We start from the raw sequence: 22,399 nt of genomic DNA, 5'->3' as shown, positions 1-22,399 counted from the left end.
TGGTGAAAAACAACCACCTAACTATTTTAATTCCATTTTCCAGCACTGAGCCCATCGCCTTGTGTGCCTTGGCATTGCAGGTAAAGGTCTAAATACTTCACTGTAAATGAGGGCTTCTGCCTGTCCCTCCCTTCCAAATTCCCACCGCCCTTGGGTGAAAAGGCTTTTTCTCCAAACCTCCTGCCCCTTACCTTAAGTCTCTGCTCCGCCCCCCCCACCGTCACTGATCCCTCTACTGAAGAGAAAGTTATCTTCTTGTGTCCATTGTCTACTCCTCTCTTAATTTTATATATCTCAATCATGTCCTCCCTTCTTCTCTTCTGCTCTGAGGAAAACAACTCCAATTTGTCCAATCTCTCTTCATAACTAAAACTCTCCAGGCCAGGCAATATCCTGAAAAATCTTCTTTACCCCCTTTCTCGTGCTATCAGATAATGTAGATTCCAGAATGGCACACAATTCTCTGACTGTGTTTTTATATACAGTTTCAGGATCACCTCCCTGCTGCTGTGGTTCTGTTCGCCGAGCTGGAAGTTTTTGTTGCAAACGTTTCGTCCCCTGTCTAGGTGACATCCTCAGTGCTTGGACAGGGGATGAAATGTTTGCAACAAAAACTTCCAGCTCGGCGAACAGAACCACAGCAACGAGCACCCGAGCTACAAATCTTCGCACAAACTTTGATCACCTCCCTGCTCTTACCTTAACTAATAAAGGTAAATCTCTCAAATGCCTTCTTCACAACTTTATACACCCTTCTTACTACTGTTAGGGACTGATGGACGTGCACACCAAGGTCACTCTGATCCTCAGTGCTTCCCAGGTTCGAACTGCTCATCATGTATTGAAAAGGATTTTAACTTGAAATAACAGTATAGTTGCAATTTCAGGCTGGTGTGTGGCTTGGAAGGGATCTTGGACTTGTTGTATTTTTTAATCTAACTGACTCTTTCCTCAATAAAATGGAAAAAGCAGGTTTAACATCGCATTTATACAGCACCTTTACCATGCTTCAAAAAAAATCTCTCTAAAACGTCAATGCAATCTCACATGGAGCCAAAAAAAATCATCAGATTCAGAAGGATTTTTTTGGATGATACATGAAACTGTGGACAGACCTGCCCAACCAGGTGGAGATAAAAACAAATTCCCACAGTACTATTTTGAATAAAACCAGAGAAATAATCCCCCAAAGTCTGATCTACAATTTCCCAAAACCAAATCCAGTGAAAATAAGTCACCTGGATATTTCTAATTGTTTGTGGGAGCTTGCTGTCTGTAAATGGAATATTGTGGAAACTGTTTTACATTACAGCCTTTCATTAGCTGTGAAACACTTCATATATCCTGAGGCTGTGTAAGATATAAAGGAAATGAAAGCTTTTTCATTCAAACTCCACATCGATGGTCTTTGATAAACGAATTCATGGATCCTGAGTTTTCCTATGTTCGAGCCTAAGATTGGCTCGCTCGCTGCCTACTCACAGCTGAAAACTGTTTTATGATACATGTTCCATTCACACATCGATCACATTGCAAGTCCACACAAAGAGGACAAATAGGTGAAGAGAACTGAGTGTGACACAGCAGTAGTGTCCCTCTCTCAAATCCAGTCGGGCCAGCTTCCAGTCATACCTTTCCACAAGGTATGCCCTAATCTGTTGGAACAGGTTGATGGAAGTAATTATATTAGGGTTGGCCAGCTGATGTTGTTCTGGGATACCAAACATTTGTCAGTTGTTGTTAAAAGGGAATACAAGCGGTGGGATGCTCATTCCTAGTTGTAAAATCCTACACTGTTACTGTCTGTTATTTATATTGTTAAGGTAAACAGGGAAGCGGCCACAATCCTGGAACTCCAATGTGAGTGAATCTTCACCACGTGGACTGCAGGATCTCACAAAGACAACTCACCATCGCCTTCTCCTGGCCCAGTTTGTGCAAATCTACCCACATCCTCTTCATGAAGAAATAGGATAAAACTGAGAAAAGGTTACATAGGGCTGACAGATGATCAAGGTCATGACAGAAGTTAATAAAAGAGCCTCTCGGAATGTGGAACTCAACTGAACTGTCACTGAGGAGCGCTGCAGCAATGATAGATGTAGAAATGCTTCCAGGGGATTAACAGACAACAATGGTAATGCTATTGGATAAATGACCAGTGATACAAATGCAGATTCCCCCTGGCAGCTGGGAAGAGAAATAAAAAATTGTCTCTCTGATGAGGGATACAAAAGCACCAGGTTGTAGCTGCTACTCAGAGATGTCCTTCAGGTAAGGAAATCTGTTGCCCTTACCTGATCTAGTCTATGTTTGACTCCAGAGCCACAGTAACATACTACCTTATGCAGGAAACCAACAATGCACTCAGTTGTAGCAAGCTGCTCGAGAAAGATTCTCCCACATGGACTGCAGTTGTTTAAAGAATGCAGCTCAGTCCCACCATCTCAAGGGAAATTAGAGAGGGCCAACATGAGCAGGGATAGGTTGCCAACGACATTCATATTCCAGGAAAAAAACTTAAAAATACTTTCAAATATCAGAGTAAGCAGCAGCAGCCACAGTGTCTGTATCAGGAGGCTTTACCCAACAGGGGACAATGATTTAATGTCGAGCAAATGTATGAATATTTTAAGATAATTGTTTTGTTTGCACAATGTCAAATGAGCATCGAAGAGTGAGTTAGAACCTGTAATTCAACCAGGAGCTCAGCTGGCATTTATAAAACCCTCAATCTTCTAACATAATTAAAACCATTCAATTGAATTACACCCTCGTAATTCAAGTCATGAAATTTGTTATTCTAGAGATCAGCTGATTAAGATCTGGGATTGTGACAACACTGCTATATGATGAATTCCAGATCTGTGACTACACCACAGCAAATGAAAACAAGTTCAAGTGTTTACCTTATCTCGTCCAAAGCGCCTCAAAAATTTGTATGGCCAGGTGTAGTGAACATCTCCACTTTTAAGATCCTTGAGTTGTAATCCATCTTTCTCCACTGTGAGAAGGAATGTTCCTTGAAGGTTACATCTGTCTGCAGCTTCTGTTTTCCTCACTGTGACCCTGAAGTCTTTCACTGTAACATAAAGAAATGTAAATCATTGAAGCTGGAGACCGGGAAAAACATGTTGCTACTTTGTTCACGAGGCAGTGTTCCAGGTTGGTGGGTAGAACACACTCACTTATCTCATGTTTAGTATGAAGGGAGGGCTATACCATGCCATTCAAGCTGCTGTCCTTTGGAAAAGATGTCGAAACCAAAGCTCTGTTTCACTGTTCTGCTGATGTAACACCTTGTGTAGCTATTCTGAAGTGTGACTGTGGTTATCAAGTCTTCCATCACGTAACAGGTCTAAAATCAAATTGGTCCGTCACTTCTAGATTAATGTTCAAATCTTGTTGCACCTCATCGAGGTTGGAATTCTCAGTGCAGTGCAGAGGAAATGCTGTTATGTCAATTATCAATACTGTCTGTGTCGCAGTTGAGAGGTGACAGTGAGATGGCCCAGTCAAACCCGTCAGTAAGGCATTTTAACAAAGAGCTGGGGACTATCCCCATGCCCTGGTGAATATTGTCCCTCTAGCAACACTTAAACAGCAGTGAAACAAGTGACTTGTTTTGTGGCAATTTGATGTGCTGTGTTTGCCATCTTATAACAGTAGCTACAGTTTAAAATTACTTCACCTTCTGGAAAGAATCTGCCCAGTCCAGCGGTTGTGAAAGGTGCTACAGAAATGCAACTTTTCTTTTTTAATTAAAAGTACATGCTTGAGTAATGCAGAAATATCAATGTCTGTTTTTCTTTCATGAGAAGCCACTTGCAGTGAAGTCACTAAAAACTAAATCTTCCACAGCAAGGTGACTGTCATGGAGGAGCTTTCACAGGTTCTTATACCAGATAGAAAATCCTGAAAATGAAATCAGTTTAGATGAAAAAACTTCAGTTGGAAAGAACCTGAAATAACCAAAGGAATAGACTTTCAAAATAGAAATGGAAAATGTAAGAAATGCTCGGCAGTTTTGGCAATTAATGTAGAGTATGCAACTGAGTTAATGTTTTAGATCAGTGACCCTTCATCTCAACTGTTGAACTTCTTTATTCAGTGTATAATTAATTGCTACTCCTCCAGGAATGTTTACCTGGAAGAGGTTCTGCTCTGCTCCAACAGGATCTCTGTTGGTCTCTTCTACAGTATCTCATTCACAGTCATCGTCTTCTCATTCCATGTTTGGTTAGAGTTCTGCATATCCAAGGTCATGGATGTGAAACACAAATTTGGTTTCCTTCTCCAGAAGTGCTACCAGAAAGGCCAAGCATTTCCAGTATTTTCTACTTTTTAATGAAGATCCCAGTCTCCACAGTGTACTGTAGTCAGCTTTTACAATAAACCTTTGACCCAGGCTCACAGTCTGGATGGAGATTCAGTGAGTGAAATGCATGGTTCAAGGTAAGTTTCTTGGGCAGCCCATTGAGGGAGTGGGCTGGAATTGATAATGGGAAAACCAAAGACAATCTTGACAATGAAAACCAAATGGAAATGGGAAAATGTTGGTCCCAGGCTGAAGGGGAATGTATTAAAATGAAAAGAGAAAATAAAATCCTCTCTCGCTGTTAGAAACTCTGTTCCTTGTGTTGACAGCTGTTGTTGAGAGTGTGGAGTTACTGAATCTCAAATGAAATGGCAATGCGATGACTTCATGTCAACATTTGTTGCCGAACCCTACCTGCCCTTGAACTGAAGGGCTTCTGAAAGCATTTCACAGACGAGTGAAGATTCAACCACATGACTGTGGTCCGGAGTTGCAGTAAGGCCAGACCAGCTGGGGTGAGCAGATTTCCAATTGGAAATGAGTTGACTGTCTTTTCATTCCCAGTCAGTAATGTACTGTAACTTATCATGCCAACACTTTCTTTTGCTGCCTGGCAGTTGGCTTGCGGGTGACTGCTGTCTTCTGTCTGACTTTTAACAATGCAGAACAAGGTAGTTACAATTCAGACAGCAAAAAAAAAACAGAAAGAAGGCGAATCATTTTCCGACACTTCTAAGATAGAAATACAACACATTTTTCTCGAGGTGTGACTGTGTTCTACCAGAAAACTGCAACAAAGTGGTTTTCTTACAATTGCCCATTTTCCATTCACGAACATCAATTATAACTTGCTATAACCTCAGCTTATTTTGGTTGTAAAAATGAATGGTGTTGAGAGTGTATACAGTTCTGTGGAAGAAGGGAAACTGGTGCACGTACTTCACTTACATGTCCAGAAAGCAGCTAATGAGGTGCCACATCAAAAGTTATTGTGGAAAATAGAAGATCATGGTGTAGCGGGTAACATTGCTATAGATAGAAGATTAATAACAAGAGAAATGGGTCAACTTCAGGATGGCAAAGAGCCACAGGGATCACTGCTAAAACCTCCATTTTTATACACATTTCCTGGATGAAGGGACCCAATGTATGTTTGCTAACTTTGTTGCAGATACAAGACAAGTGAAAGTTAAGTAGTGCTCCTCCTGTCGCCCAGCCTTTCTATGGAGAGATCAAAAGGAAACCACAAAGGGTGATGGATAGATTAAGTGATTGGCCAAAGCTATGGAAAATGGAGTATCATGTCAGAAGATGTGAAATTGTCCATTTTTGTCTGAAGAAAAAGAGGCATCTTATCAAATGGTAAGAGATTGCAAAGCCCTGATGGGTGTCCTAGTGCATGAACTGCAAAAGCTTTGTATGCAGGTACAGCAAGCAATTAAAACAAGTTAATGGAATAGAGGTGGAGTCATAGAGCATAGAAACAGACCCTTCAGTCCAACTTGTCTGCACCAACCATGTTCCCAACCCAATCTAGTTCCACATGTCTGCATTTGGCCCATATCCCTTCAAACCTTTTCTGTTCATGTACTGATCCAAATGTCTTTTAAACATATACCACTTCCTCTGGCAGTTCATTCCACACACGAACCACTCTCTGTGTAAAAAAGTTGCCCTCATGTTCTTTTTGAATCTTTCTTCTTGCACCTTAAAAAAATGCCTCCAAGTTTTGAACGCCCCACCCCCACCCCCACTCCCACCTTAAGGAAAAGACTTTTGTGATTCACCTTCTCTCTGCCCCTCATGACTTTATAAAACTCTCGAAGATCACCCCTACCACTCTGGTGAAAAAAATTCCACCCTGTTCTGCCCATTTTTATGGCTCAAACTCTCCACTCCCAGCAAAATCCTGGTAAATCTTTTCTGAAACTTCTCCAGTTTAATAATATCTTTCCGATAACAGAACAGCACACAGTATTGCAGAAGTGGCCTCACCAATGATCTGTACAGCCTCAACTTTAATTGTTTATTATAAAACAAAAGGAACAAAGTTATTCTTCAGTAACACAGAGAATTGGCTAGACTGCATCTGACATACTGTGTATATGGCCGCACTCTACTTCAGAACAGGAGAAAAATACATTGCTGCTCCAAGACATCTGATTAAACTGTTACAAGCTTGAACTGGATTGCAGAGAGTGAAGGAAGAGGGACAGGGAATGCGCCATTCCAATATCATGGGATTGGAACACAGTAGAATTGTAGGCTTCCTGTGAACAGGAATTGCAGCCCATTCAGAGAATGATATGGGATAGTGGGGCTCATACATGGCAGTAGGGGGGGTAAGCTATGCTGAACGTGACCTGACCGTGTGTGCTGTTGACATTAGGCAACATCAAATTCACAATCATGAGCAGTTGGACAGAGTAGATAAGTAGAAACTGTTATCAGTGGTGGAACATGACGTCACAAACTGAAGATAATTACTGAAAGAAGCAAGGCTGACCTAAGGAAAACCTCTTTTCATGCAGCAAGTGATGAAGATCGGAAAGACATTACCTAAGAGTGTGCAAGAGCCAGGTCCAGTACAGGCATCTAAAAAGGTGTTGGATTATTACCTGACAATAGAGAGTGTGCTGGGCTCTGGGGAGAAGGCAGGGCAATGTCATTACACAATCAGAGAGTTAGAACAGGCACAAAAGGCCTCTTTTCTGTGCTGTGATCTTTTACTGATTTTTTTTAGTCACTGGAATGTCAAGTATGGCTGTGTCTGCCAACCATTTCTGAAACATATTTTCCCAACATTGCACACTGCAGTGGTACTTTGGACACACAGTGGTCTGTGATTCCCAAGTTATCCAACCTCATTGTTTATGATTTCTGTCAATGCATGTGTGATGAAGGTTCACAATAAACTATTATTGTTTGAGAGTTTGGGTTCTGAGGTGGAGGAACAATGTCTATTTTTCCAGTCATTTGTCTTTATTAAATGTGTTAAGAAGTGAGAGCTCATGGTACTTAGTTTCATTTTTGATTTGCTCTGAGTAGTACCAGAGTTTCTGTAGACTTTGTTCAGGTGCATTTCAACGTATATTTAAAGCATTTGAAGTGAACAGTGCACCAGTAACTTGGGTAAATAAGAAAGAAAATATTGTTGTGAAGTCAAAGGATGCAGAGTACAAAGTAAGAATCATTGTGAAGCGGTCAGACAGTGTCCAGGTTCACTCAGAGGGAACAAGGTTGAAATAGCAGAAGTGCTGTTAGCTCAACGCTCACCAAAGCAGTCAAGGCAGAATGGTAAAAAGTCCATGTTAAATAATAAGTTGAATAGTATTAAGAGTTTATTTGAGGGTCGCTGGAGGAGACATGAACTGAAGAAAAAAGCATCAAGTGACTGTAGCAACTCAGCAGAAAAAAAACCCCCAATAACAGGCATGTCACTGAATGAGGAACTTTTAAGTGGAGACTTCACTGAAATGCAAGTTGCTGTCAGGGGGTTGTTACTGATAGTAAAAGGGATGAGTCTTCATTTCTGATATTTATTTGTCTGTTTTTGTTTCAGTTTTCATATAATGTTGGATATTTTGTCTTTTTCATTTTGGATCATAAATGTGTTGTTTTGTTAAAACTAAACAAAAAGAAAAGTTAAATTTATAGTTTATCAATTCTGGTCTCTCTGTAAAATCTGGCCTGTGCAGTAAAAACATTGACTGAGACAGAGTGCATGTCAGATACATGGTTACATACAATGAGAGTCAATATAAATGAGGTCTTTCATGGTGGGTTGGGGATCTGGAATGTTTTCTCTGTTCTCCGGATATAACTCCGATTATCAAGGGCTGTGTCTGTCATACACTCCTCACTAAACTCAAATTTGCCTTGTTTTACTCAGCCTTTGACATGACACCAACTTCTGGAGAGTTCTGTCACTGGATTTTTGTTAGGATGGTGTAGTTGTCTGAAAGTTAAATATTCTGGTGATCCCTGGAACGCACTAACACAGCAGTCATTCAGAATCACTATCATGTGGAGCGGGGTTAAAATGGTCTGCAGAGGAAATTCAAAGGGATTGCTTTTCAAACAAAGTGGCTTCAGGGTGTACATCCGAGTGAGCCACACAAAGTTCGACTGGAGTCACATGTGGATCCATTTGGACTGGGGCAACAGATTCTCTTCCCTGAAGGGTATTGTGAAGCTGGTTGCTTCCCGTGTCTGTTTCTGACAATGCTATAATCACAGGGTGAGTGAAAATAACTGCCAAGGGTCTGGTTTTATTGCTGGCTGCTTGTCATCCTGGACCCGCCTTCTGAAGATGAATTCACCAAGCAGGAGATCAGAAAACACTGTTACAACTGTACCACACTCTATCGCCCTTACATTCCATCTTGACTATTTTATCCTGTCTCCCTCAAATGGTGGCTTGAAAGGCCAGTTCCTTGCAATGGTGGATCTGTAAATCCTTGATGAGAAGCCAAAGTCTGTTGTTGAGAGCAACACGGACAGTCAGTAAATTCATGGTGGGTCCGTGTGAGTAGCCCTGGAGAGCATCCCCTCAGAAAGCTTGGAAGCAGCTACATTGCAAAATTGAATGTCAGACTGGAAAATGAATCTGCAAGATGTGGACCTGGCACTATTCCACAAGACCTGGGTTAGAACTGGCTATTTGAGCGACATGTATTGTGTCAGACACAGTTCATACCTCCTTCCCTAACTTGCCTATGCCATCCATTTTGCTGGCTGAGAAGAAAGGGGATGGATGTGGGTATGGGATGGAGTGGAAGGGGCAGCTGAGCTGTTGGTAAGGCGATTGTAACCACTACAGTAATGAATGAACTTGCACATGCATTCACGGATGATGGAGCAGGCTAGACGGGCTGATTCCTTCTCTCATTTCACACACAGCATGATCCCACAAACATCAACTTCATAAGAAACATTGCTTTCTTGAAGGTGTCTTGGAGACGCAACTGTGTCGCAGGGTCCGTGCTGAAGTACATTGTCAAGTGGCAAGTGTGGCAGGGGAGAGAGACACAAAGCGAGTGAGAGAGACAGAGGAACTTAGACCCTGTGCACTTTCATGACTGACTGGTATTTAATGCCGAGCAAGTGGAGACCTTTGGGAAACACCCCACCAGGAAGGGGATTGGTGTCCTATTGAAGATTTGTGCTCCTCCAGTGCCTTTTCCAATGTTCCAAAACCCTTTCTCGCCCACGTTGGGTTTTGAGGCTCTGCTGCGGTAGCAGAAACATAGCTGGCAGTTTGTTGATCACACCACAATAATGACTGCATCATCTGCTTATGTGAGGTTGGTTAAGGAATAAATGTAACCCAGGACACTGGGACAGAATCCCCCTGCTGTAAATAGCTGATCTGGCTTCCTCCTTCAATGAAAAACAAATAATGTTTTTGTTCAGGATTCATGCTTCAAACGCTCTAACTGTATTTGCACTTTTTTGAAGGCTCAATGTTCCAAGCTGCCTGATCTTATCATTGCCTGACGTTGCAGTGCCTTATTATGTTGTTGATAAGATCTTAGGTGTTTCCTTTTTTGAAAAAAAGACACAATGTCCTTCCTGTGTTTTCAGCACCAGGCATATCAAATGTAAAGAAGTAGAAAAAGCACTTCCTTATGAGGTTTGCATTTACAGCAATACTTCAGTGCCTTATGGCAAGAAAGCAAACAGCTTCAGTCCCTGCCTTGCACAACATACCACTGCCTCGTTGTTACTCCTTGTCACAACTGATGGTGATCAACATCCTGCTGACGCTTGTGTCAGGAGGCTGTGCCTCCAAGTTTCATGTTGCAGAAATGAACAGATAATCTGGGCTGGCATGCCCACCACATTGCTGAGGACATGCTGGGAGTACCATCCTTCAGATGGGACATTAAATTGAGGCCCCATCTGAGCTCAGACAGACTTCAAAGATCACTTTGACAGTCTCGGGGTTTGTTGAAGCACAGGCTCCATTGTAATCCAAGAATCACAGCAAGCATCAGCAGCAACAGCACTGAAAAAAAATGGATAAGTAACATGTCCTTGTGATTTTTGTTTTATTTAATCACTCAAAGGACATGGGCATCGCTGACTTGCCCCGAGTGAAGGTGGGTTGAGCTGCCTTCTTGAACCGCTGCAGTCCATGTGCTGTAGGTAGACCCACAATGCCCTCAAGGAGGGAATTCCAGGATTTTGACCCAATGACAGTGAAGGATTGGCAATATATTTCCAAATATGGATGGGAGGGGAACTTGCAGGTGGTGGTGTCCCCGTGTAGCTGCTGGCCTTGTCCTTCGGGGTGGAAGTGATTGTGAATTTGGAAGGTGCTACTCAAGGATTGTTGATGAATTGCTGCAGCGTGTCTTGTAGGTGGTACACACTGCTGCTACTGAGCGTCAGTGCTGGAGGGAGTGGATATTTGTGCCAAAGAGGGGCTGCTTTGTCCTGGATGGTGTCAAGCCTCCTGAGTGTTGTTGCAGCTGCCCCCACCCAGGCAAGTGGGGAGTATTCCATTACAGTCCTGCCTTGTGCCTTGTAGATGGTGGGACAGGCTTTGGGGAGTAGGGGCTGAGTTACTTATTGCAGTTTCAGAGATTCCCTGCAGTGTGGAAGCAGGCCGTTAGGCCCATTGAGTCCACTCTAACCCTCTGAAGAGCAACCCACCCAGATACACCACCCCATCCTATCCCTGTAACCCTGCATTTCCCATCATTAATCCATCTAACCTCCACATCCCTGGATACTATGGCCAATTTCCCAAAGCCAATCCACCTAACCTGCACATCCTTGGACTGTGTGAGGAAACCCATACAGACATGGGGAGAATGTGCAAACCACACAGACAGTTGCCCGAGGCTGGAATCGAACCCAGGTCACTGACGCTAACCACTGAGTCACCGTACCGACCAAGCTTCTGACCTGCTGTTGTAGCCACGGAATTTATGTGGTTAGTCCCTTTGACTTTCTGGTCAATGGTAACCCCAAGGATGTTGAGAGTGGGGGACTCAGTGATAGTAACACAATTGATTGTGAGGTGCAGTGGTTAGATTGTCTTTGATTGAAGATGGTCATAGCCTAGCATTTGTGTAACATGTATGTTACTTGCCAGTTGTTATCCAAAGTCTGGATATGGTCCAGAGCTTGTTGCATTTAAACATGGACTGCTTCAGTGTCCAAAAAGTCACAGACAGTGGCCCTGGCAGAATCCAAACAGGACATTAGTGAGCAAGTTATTATTGGTCAGGTGCTGCTTAATACTACTGTTGATGACACCATCTATCACTTTGCTGATGGGGCAGTAATTGGCCAGAGTCGATTTGTCCTGCTTTTTGTAGACAGGACAAATTTCCACATTGTATTGGAAGAGTTTGCCGAGGGTAGTGGCAAGTTCTGAAGTATAAGTTTCCAGTACTATTGCTGGAATATTGGCATTAACCTTTGAAGTATCCATGCCTCAGACTGTTTCTTGATATCACACAATATAAATTAAATTGCCTGAAGACTTGGATCTGTGATGCTGGGGACCACTGGAGGAGATTGAGATGAATCAACCACACAGCACTTTTGGCTGAAGATTGCTGTGACTGCTTCCACCTTATCTTTTGCATTGATGTACTAGGTTCGTCCATCATTGAGAATGGGGATATTTGTGGAGACTCGTCCTCCAGTGAGTTGTTCAATTGTTCACCACTATTCACGACTGAAGCTTAGATCTGAACCTGGTTGTGAGATCACTTAGTTCTCTCTTTCACTTGCTGCTTATGCTGTTGGGCAGGAAGTAGTCATGTTTATTTCCACATGGAGAGTCCTTGACACTGAAGCAGCTCCCTCAGAGCCAACTCCCAGAGTGAACAGGATCCCTGCCACTCCTGCTTCTACCTGTCAGCCAAGGCTCCCTGATTGAACCAGGTTAACAGCCTCAAACAGGGATCTCCAATTCTGTAAGGTCAACTTGGCTGACCTCATTACAATCACTACATCCATTGTCTTTAAGTATTTATCATGACACCCAGGAAAGCTCCCCCACTTCTCTTCAAAATAATGGCTGGTCTGTCTTCCACTGTAAGGGAAGACAATGCATTAGTTTAATGTGTCATCTACAAATGGTAGACTGACTGTACAGAACTCCTTCAGTACTGATCCTCCGACCCTCATTCCCTTACGTGGAGTTTCAGCAAAGATCATACCTTGAACCTTCAACATGCTGACTCTGAAGCAATGATGAGTGTCAGTGAAGAATCATGGACACTTACGATCCTCCCCCCTTAGCAGGACATATACACTTAATGGTAAGGTCCGAGGGAGTGTTGCTGAACAAAAAGACTTTGGAGTGCAGGTTCATAGCTCCTTGAAAGTGGAGTCACAGGTAGATAGGATAGTGAAGAAGGCGTTTGGTATGCTTTCTTTTATTGGTCAGAGTATTGAGTACAGGAGTTGGGAGGTCATATTGTGGCTGTTAGGCCAATGTTGGAATACTGCGTACAATTCTGGGCTCCTTCCTAACGGAAAGATGTTGTGAAACTTGAAAGAGTTCAGAAAAGATTTACAAAGATGTTGCCAGGGTTGGAGGATTTGAGCTATAGGGAGAGGTTGAACAGGCTGAGGCTGTTTTCCCTGGAGGCTGAGGGGTGACATTACAGACATTTATAAAATCATGAGGGACATGGATAGGATAAATAGACAAAGTCTTTTCCCTGGCGTGGGGGAGTCCAGAACTAGAGGGGCAAAGGTTTAGGGTGAGAGGGGAAAAATATAAAAGAGACCTAAGGGGCAACTTTTTCACGCAGAGGATGGTGCATGTATGGAATGAGCTGCCAGAGGAATTATTGGAGGCTAGTACAACTGCAACATTTAAATGGCATTTGGATGGGTATGTGAATAGGAAGGGTTTGGAGGGATATGGGCCGGGTGCTGGCCGGGTGAGACTAGATTAGGTTGGGATATTTGTTTGGCATGGACGGGTTGGACCGAAGGCATGGACGGGTTGGACCGAAGGGTCTGTTTCCGTGCTGTACATCTCTGTGACTCTCTATTGTAAACCTGTAACTCCCATTAACTTGGGACCAGCTATCACAGTAAATGCAAATAGCAAGGGATATTTTTTTCAGATTTCCTTTGACTGACTGCAAAACTCTTCTCACTCTCTTTGTCCTCAGTCGAGAGAGAAACATGTAGAAGACAAACATTTCAACCTCTGAAAGGAAAATTTTGGTTCTTCTGTACTTAGCATCGATCTGAAATACAAGTGTAGATTTTCCCCTTTGACGTGTGGTCAGTTTCGACATTGCCTGGTCAGCCCAGGTTCAACTGCAGTCCGGCTGTGCCCTGCATGATTTGAAACTCCTGAGCACACGAATGAGGCACCAAGCAGGAAACCAAGAAAGCCACTTCACCAAAAGCCTTTCCATGACGTATGCATGTGTGTCTCAAACGTTTGCACAAATTCACTTGTCTCCAACTCTAACTGCAACTTAATGCAGCACTGCTTGCTCAAATTCCTCACAGCCCCCCTGAAACTGTCTGTGCCTCCAACTACAGCAACACCCCTTTCACCTGGGGTCACACAGTCGGACAGCACAGAAACAGACCCTTCAGTTCATCCACTCCATGCCGAACATAATCCCAAACTAAACCAGTCCTACCTGACTGCGCTTGGCCATATCCCTCCAAACATTTCTTATGCATGTACTGATCCAAATGTCTTTTAAACATTCTAACTATACCTGTATCCATCACTTCCTCTGGAAGTTCATTCGACACACAAACCATACTCAGTGCAAAAATATAAAATTGTGCCTCATGTCCTTTTAAAATCTCTCTTCTTTTATCTTAAAAGTAAGCCCCCTGCTCTTGAACTCATTGTCATTATCTATGGCCCTCATGATTTTTTAAATTTGAATTCAGTCATTATTGTATAAACCTCAAGCTCCGACACTCCAGCGAAACAAGTTCCAGTCTTTCCATATTTTCTATTTTCATATCTCAAACCCTCCATTCCCAGCGACATCCTGGTCAATCCTCACTGAACCCGGTCCAGTTTAATAATATCCTTCTGAGAACAGGGTGAGCAGAACTGCACACAGTACTCCAGAAGGGGCCTCACCAACAGCCTGTAGGTCCTCAACATAACATGGCCAAAGTGGGTACTGCAGATGCTGAGGTTCGAGTCAATATTAACGTAGTGCTGGAAAAGCACTGCAGGTCAGGCAGCATCCGAGAAGCAGGAAAATCGACGTTTTGGGCGAAAGCCCTTCTGCTCCTTGGATGCTGCTTGACCTGCTGTGCTTTTTCAGCACTACTCTAATCTTGACGCTAACCCAACATAGCACCCCAACTTCTATTGTCAAAGGTTGGAGCAATGAAGGCAAGGGTGCTAAAGGCCTTCTTCATCACCCTGTCAATCTGACAATCACTTCTCCTCAGTTGGAAAATTAAAGGATTGAATGGAGCTGAGGCATGAGTTTTGGGTTCTTTACTCCTAAAGTCAGCTTCCTGGGCACAGCAGCCAATCAGTTCACAACAAACTCCCACAAATATCAAAGTCACAAGGACCAGATTGTATGGTCTCTGCAATGTGACCCGGAGACCTGGGAAAGCTGCCGTGCTCTTCTGGGAGTGCGGATGGTCACAGTCAGGCTTGACAGGCAGCTTCCCTTTGTTGTGCTCAGAGACTGATGTGAAGCAGGTCTTGGGAAGCAGAACTGTTCACTGAAGTGTGTCTAGTCAATACAGAGCAGGGAGAGACTCCTCCAACACTACCATGGAGACAGTGCTTCACCATATAAAGTGTGACCTGAGCTGACCTGAAGTGATGGTCACCAGCTGTCCTATTGATGGATGCTACCTGAGTCTCCATCCTTCCCCAAACTAATGCTGAACCAGTTCCCTTATTCCAACCAGATCCTTGCTCCTGAAACAGGCAGCATGGTGGCTCAGTGGTTAGCACTGTTTCCTCCCAACATTAAGGACCCGGGTTCAATTCCAGCCTCGGGTGGCTGTCTGCGTGGAGTTTGCACATTCTCCCCATGTCTGTGCAGGTTTGCTCCGGTTTCCTCCCACAGTCCAAAGATGTGCAGGTCAGGTGAATTGGCCATGGTAAATTGCCCGTTAGTCAGAGGGCAATGGGTCTGCTTAGGTTACTCTTTGGAGGGTTGGTGTGGACATGTTGGGCCAAAGGGACTGTCCCTACACTGCAAGGAATCTAATCTAAGTCAATCAGCAGACTTGGAACTGTTTTCCCACACTTCTGTTTTGGTGAAAGATCTTCTCAGTCACGAATGCAGGTAAATGGAAGTGAGTTAAACAGTCTCAAAGGGCTAAATTCTGACCTTTGATTCAACAACACATTTCAATTGTATGGCACTTTGAAAGGAATGAGATGTCCCAAGGCAGTTCCTGGAAGCTTTAGGAGAAAAGGGACAAGACCAAACCACAGAAGAAGATATTCAGTCAGATGCTACTGGCTTTGGTATGAAGGAGGGTCTTGAAGGTTGGGAGTGAGGAAGAGAGAGAAAGAGAGGTGAAGGGACGTGATCTCTACACAACTAAAATCTGGTCCAGTCGTTGAAGTGTGTCAGTGATGAGCTGATGACAGGAGCACAGCATCTACCTTGTGGAGTTGTGAGCCTGGAATGGGTCACAGAGATAAGGGAAGGGCAAAGCCTTGGATGGATTCAGAAAGAGGGTGAGAAATTCAAAATCAAGATGTTGCTTGATTGAGAGCCAGTGTGTGCCGTTGGTCACAGCAGTGATCAGGAATCCCTCGACTAAGACAAATTATTTGCTTCCCACAAAATCTGTGCATATTTGCTCTTGTAATTCCGTCCCTCACACAAACGTACATTAATCACATTCCCGAAAGCATCCTTTTGAACAGTCACACTTAATTCCACATTAAAACGGAACAGAAAAAAACTATGTAAACTGTGGCAAAGGAAACAAATTCAAGATTGATCAAAAGATGAAGCTTATAGAACGTAGTTAGCCTGAGGACTAGAAATGTTTGAACCTTCAGCAAAGGACGATGAAGAATCTCCGAAATAAAGAGAGACCAACCAGAATGGGAGTGTAAATTCAGAAGGAATAAAAACAGATTGCCGAACCTTTTACAGGTCCGGAAGAAGGAGAAGATTCAGAAAAACAAATGACAATCATGTCAAACAAAATCAAGAGAATTTAGAAATGGATGTAAGGAAATGAGACGGCTAAAAATCATGATTGATAATCTGGAACTGTTTGAGGGCGTGAATGTAGAGTTGATGTGGGACAGCAGTGGGTGTGGTTTGTTTGGACTTTCAGAATGCATTTGACAAAGTCCCACAGAAGAGATGAATGTGTAAAATTAAAGCAATGGAATTGGGGGTAGTTGATTGAGCTGAACAGGAAACTGGTCAACAGACACGAAACAACATGTCGGAATAAATGAGTCTTTTTCTGAATGGCGGGCAGAGAATATTGGGGTAGCGAAGGGCTCTGTACCCGGACCCCAGCTATTCACAATATGTACAAATAGTTTAGATGAGGGGACGAAATGTAAGATCTTCAGATTTGCGGACCACACAAATCTGGGTGAGCTGTGAGCAAGGAGGATGCAGAGATGCTGCAGTGTGATCTGGGCTAGCTGAAGGAGTGGGCAAATGCATGGCAGGTGCAGTGGCATATGGTCAAATGTGGAGTTACCCATTTTGGTAGCAGGAACAGTAAGGTAATTTGTGATCAGAATGGCGAAAATTTGAGAGTGAGAAATGTGCAAGAAGACTTGAGTGGCCTGTGCACCAGTTCCTGAAGGTAAGCGTGTAGGTACTGCAGGGAGTTAAGAAGGTAAATGATATGTTGAGAGGATTCAAGTTCAGGAACAAGGATGTCATGCTGCAATTATACAGTGCCCTGGTGAGATCACTCCTGGAATATTATCTGCAGCTTTGTTCTCCTTATCTGAGGAATTTGTATTATCGAGGGACTGCAGTGAAGGTTTACCAGATTGATTCCTAGGATGGCAGGGCTGGTATATGAGGAGAGATTGAGTCCGTTCACTGGCATTCACACACGGGAGGTGGAGGGATCCCAGAGAGCCGCGTAATTTTTTAACAGGATGTGACAGTTTGGATGTAGGAAGGATGTTCCCAATGTTGGAGAAGTCCAGAACCAGGAGTCACAGTCTAAGCAGACAGGGTAAATTATTTAAGACAGAGATGAAGGGAGATGTCTTCACCCAGAGAGTGGTGAACCTGTGGAAACTGCTCCTACAAAGTTGAGGATGAAACATTGTGTGTTTTTAAGGAGTTGGATGTATCACTTGTGGCTAAGTATACGGGGGAGAATGGCTACAAGCTGTAATTGGATGATCAGCTGTGATCATCATGGATGGCTGGTGGACTGAATGGCCTAGTCTTACTCCTGTTTTCTATGTGTCTTGGAATCTGTCTATAACACGCAGACATTCAGCGCAACAATCATACATTGTAGCCTTGGGAAAGTCATCATGAGGCTCCAGGGTAGCTGGCATGGTGAGTGAGTGTGTCACCACCAACCTCTTCCCCAGGGATTGAGGACAACGGTGCCCAGTAAAATTCAGCCCATTGCCTTTGCAGGAAGGACATCACTTTGTGGAACTGACAGGGTGGGCAGAGATGAAGCAAGTGGCTTGCCATTTGCACCCTGGCCCTTTGCCACAGCCATGCACCAACAATGAGGACAAAGAGCTGTTAAACAGGGGACCAGTACATCTCAATGGCAGCACTATCCCCTTGAGTTACCACCCGCTCACTCATGTGCTTCATGCTCTTCACACGTCTCCCTCATTGAATATTGGTCGGTGGATATTGAACATGGGGCACAATACGCCCTTGCACATTTTCCATGTCCGACACATTCTTGTTCGATCACTCAGCACTGTCACTCTCGCCATGTCAGAAAAAAACTGCACAGAAAAGCACAAGAGACGCCAAAATTGTCAGACAGAAAACAAAACAGATGCCTATCTCTCCCCCTCTCTCTCTCTCTCTCTTTCTCCACCTCTCTCTCTCCCCACCCTCTTCTGTCTCTCTCTCTCTCCCTCTCTCTCTGCTTCTCTCTCTCTCTCTCTCTCCTATCCATCTCTGAATATGCTGTCTCTCCAGTTGGAGTGAAATGATGTGTTTTTTTGGGGATAGCTGCAGATCCCAAGTGGGAGCAGCAGGCAGGAGAGACACCTCTCAGCAAAGGTTTGTCTCCAACTTGTTCTTTGTGGTCAGTGCTGGGGTTTGCTTCAACTCTCAGCTTTCTGTGATTGAGAGGAAGGGAAAGCTGCCAATGAGGCATGTTGTTTGAATCATACTCAGGATTGTGGCATAATGAGCAAGACCATAATTTCTGACCCATCCTGGGCCAGTGGGTCATTCCTTTCGTTTTCCCCTTTTGTGGAGCATGGGTGTAACTGGTAGGACCATCATCAGTCATTCCCTCAACCCGAGTGGCTTGTTCAGATCTTTCAGAGGGTAGTAAAAGAGTTAACCATATTTTTGTGGGTCTGGAGTCAAGCGTCGACCAAACCAGTTCAGGACAGCAGACTTAAATAGTGGATATCAATGAGGTCATGGTCGTTGAGCTCAGTTGGCTATGGCTAGTTTACAATGCAGGGTAACAGCAACAGCACAGCTTAACATCCTAGACTGACAGTGGTCATGACAAACGTCATGTCTTCCCAAACTCAAAGGTATGGTGATCCTCAGACTAAATGATCAATGGGTCATCTCTGTGTAACAGGAAAGCAGCCCTGTGGTCCTCTGGGGTCATTGACAACTTATCATGAAGTACAGAGGTTCTTAAGACCAACAATGGTCGTTTCAATTTCACAATTGCTAAGAATTGATTTCTGTTCCAAATGGTATGAGTGGAATTTAAATTCCTCCAGAAGGGAACCCAGACAGTGGAAAGGACAGTGGAACTGGAAAATAATCATACCGGAGTTCCATTGTGAAGTCTACAAGACAGGTCAGACCAATGTGTGCCATTTAGGAGAAAGTGAGGACTGCAGATGCTGGAGATCAGAGCTGAAAATGTGTTGCTGGAAAAGCGCAGCAGGTCAGGCAGCATCCAAGGAGCAGGAGAATCGATGTTTCGGGCATAAGCCTTTCTTCAGGAATGTGCCATTTGCCAGTTTTACTGGCTTTTCCTTCTGGAAGAGTGGGATGTGAATTAGCTTGTGGTGAACAAGGCCAGTGACATTGCCACAACTCCACACTCTCCCCACTGTAGACACCACAGAAAGAGACCTTTCACCCACAGTGTGGTGGACTTCCAACCAAATCCCAGCATCAAAACTGCAGAGTGCCTTCACTGGCCACACGACACAGTGGTTAAACCAAGCACAGTGCTGTCAGTCTGGAGTCACACCTCAGCTAAAACCAGGCATGCTTAGTAGGTTTCCACGGACTCTCCAGTCAGAATCCTGCTCCCACTGATCCTGGAAAAGACCTCCTCGTGGTCATTTTGATGCCTGGGTGACACATAATAGCAGCCGTGCTTCCTGCAGGAAGCAACACAGGTCTCTCACTGGTTGTACAGCCAACAGGCCACATTCCTAATGCCTTTGTATAACACAGCCCAACAGTGTCCCCTGCTCAATGGTGCACAGGGTGAAATTGACAGTGCACCATCAGGTGTCTGAGGGGAGAAGACAACCCAGGGCACAACAAAGATCTCACAGAGTAGAGCTCACAGTGTTACAATGGTTGCAGTTCACGTGCAAAGGATCAATCATTTCTGGAGGCTGATCAAGAAAGAATGAGCTCTCCACTGCAGCTACAATGACAGAGCATTGTTCAACTGGGTCAGAGACACTGACTATGAGACCTGCAGGTTTGTCATTCTGCTGTTGTTTTGACAGCAACACTTCAGTGGAGACACGTCCAGTCAGCAGATTTCACAAGGAACAATTTCCAAGGTGCAGAGAGGGTGGGGACGTACAATGGGCCAAACTGTCCTTGCAGAAAGCTGAGAGCAGCTCAACAGGTTACATGGTCTTGTGTGCTGTAACTTCCTCCCATTCAGTTCAACTGCTCCCCGTGTTCCAGCAACACTGAACAAAGCAGAGTGTGCGGTGAGAAAGAGTTTCCACCCCACAATGAGTCAGTTCCTCTGTTAACTCATGAAACCGTGGGGCCAGTGAGACAGTCACGTGATCTCCGTGGGAGCATCTTTTTCACTACCACTTCAAGAAACCACTTTGTAGAAAGTGGATTCAAAAAAAAGGACAGCTTGAAAGAGCTCCCTTTCTACAACCTCAGGATGTCACGACATGTTTTCCAGCCAGTGATGTCCCTATGAAATGTTGAAGGCAGAAGATAGTGCAACCCAGTTGCACACACCAGTTCACCATGGGTATAATAGGCCAGATCCTTTCTTTTGTTGCAGTCAGTAAAGGAAAGAACATTGGCCAGAGAGTTTCCCTTTCATATTTCTGTTATGTCCTTAGGATCCTTCCACCTGAGACAGTGACAATCCTCTCATCCAAAAGGTCATCCCTCCATGAGTGCAGCACTCCTTCTGTTCTTTACTCAGGGAACTGGACTGGGCTCGGTGCCTCACCCTCTGAAGGACGGTTTGAGTCCCTGTCCTTTGGATCACGAGGTAAGAATCCTACCTTGTGACTACCCACTCAATCCCATAATTCTTTACCCTGCCTCGCCCAGAGAGAGAGAGAGAGAGAGAAAGAGAGAGGGAGACAAAATAAATGCAAATGCTCCTGCTTTCAGCCAGACTGAGGTCAAATTGCTCACAGTAGGAGAAAGAAACTCATAAACTTTACTTAATATCTTGGTGACAGAATAAAGGGACAAAAGATAGAGCTGGATAAAAGAGCGTGTTCACAGTACATCTGTCCATTCAGCCGTGTTGGAACTCCAACCTTTAATTCCCTTGCCTTGTTAAAATCTATCCATCTGAGCCTGGGCATTTCCATTTTACCATCAGTAGCTTTGTGCAAGCAGAGAGTTTGAGGAGAGATACTAGCCTTCAGTTTCCTGACATCACCCCAGAATGGCCTGACTCTCATTTGAACACTATATTCTGACAGATCAGAGCTGTTGCTCCTCTCCTTGTTGTGGTTCGATGCAAAGATTCACCACAAACCAATTTAAAAAATCTATCAATCCATGGCAGCGAGCACCAAGACCTTCCACAAGCAAAAACGTTGTTTCGCTTCCTGTATTACTCAACTATTAATTTGTGCTGCCTCCATTTCCTTTAAGGTTCTCAGCTCCTGCCCTGTTTTCAGGTTGTGCCCTTCCCATTTGCGTCAGCTCTGGTCCCATTTGAATATGTGAAATTGGAGCAGGAGAGGGCCATTCAGCCCATTGAATGTACTCCACTCTGCAATAAAGCTACCTTCCTGTCAGGCCCCCTGCCAATAACCCTTAGCTCCCATGTCCATCAAATATCTCTCCACCTCAGCCTTGACTATATTCAGTGATTCAATGACCCCAGCCTCAATGCTGTTTGGGATGGAGAATTTCAAAAGATCAAGAGCCTCTGAGAGAAGGAATTCTCCCATAATTCCATTTGAAGTTGGACACTCTAATCTCACAGCAGGACTCTGCTGATGCCTGTCTACTCTTCTTTCGGCAGGAACATGGTCTCAGCAGTGGCCCCTGTGAGGTCCATGCTAGAGGGTGGCTATAAATGAGAGAAGGGCATGTGCAATGAGATCTGGTGTCCTTATACACCAATCACCGAGGATGGTGAAGAAGAGCGAGAGAATTCAAGTACAAGAGCAGGGCTGTCTTACCTCGGTGAGGGCACACCTAATTATTGTGTACAGGTTTGTTCTCCTTATCTGAGGAAGGTTGAGCTGACTGTTGAGGGAGTGCAGTCAGGGTTTATCAGATTGGTTCCTGGAATGCCAGGACTGATGTATGAGGAGAGGTTGAATTGGTTGGGATTCTATTTACTGGAATTCATAGGAATGGGGGAGGGAGGGGATCTCACAGAAACCAATAAAACTCTTAACAGGAGGACAGAGGACAGATGCAGGAAAGCTGTTCCCTCTGCCCAGAATCTGGGGACACCGTCTCAGGATACAAGGTAAACCTTTTAGTATTGAGGCGA

General features: G+C 44.2%; 1 protein-coding gene across 2 annotated transcripts in view; it reads right to left on the bottom strand.

Annotated features, from left to right (window-relative positions):
* Positions 1–22,399, bottom strand: part of LOC122543014 (docking protein 2-like) — a 44,758-nt gene that overhangs the window by 5,058 nt on the left and 17,301 nt on the right. For both annotated transcript variants that reach the window (XM_043681184.1, XM_043681185.1), the window contains one exon: positions 2,910–3,082. In XM_043681184.1, the coding sequence (XP_043537119.1) occupies positions 2,910–3,082 (173 nt within the window). The remainder of the gene's footprint in view (positions 1–2,909; positions 3,083–22,399) is intronic.

Source organism: Chiloscyllium plagiosum, chromosome 42 (assembly GCF_004010195.1).
Source record: "Chiloscyllium plagiosum isolate BGI_BamShark_2017 chromosome 42, ASM401019v2, whole genome shotgun sequence".
NCBI classification, from domain to species: Eukaryota; Metazoa; Chordata; class Chondrichthyes; order Orectolobiformes; family Hemiscylliidae; genus Chiloscyllium; species Chiloscyllium plagiosum.
The sequence above is the reverse complement of the archived record's forward strand: the minus strand, read 5'-3'. Positions and strand labels throughout refer to the sequence as shown.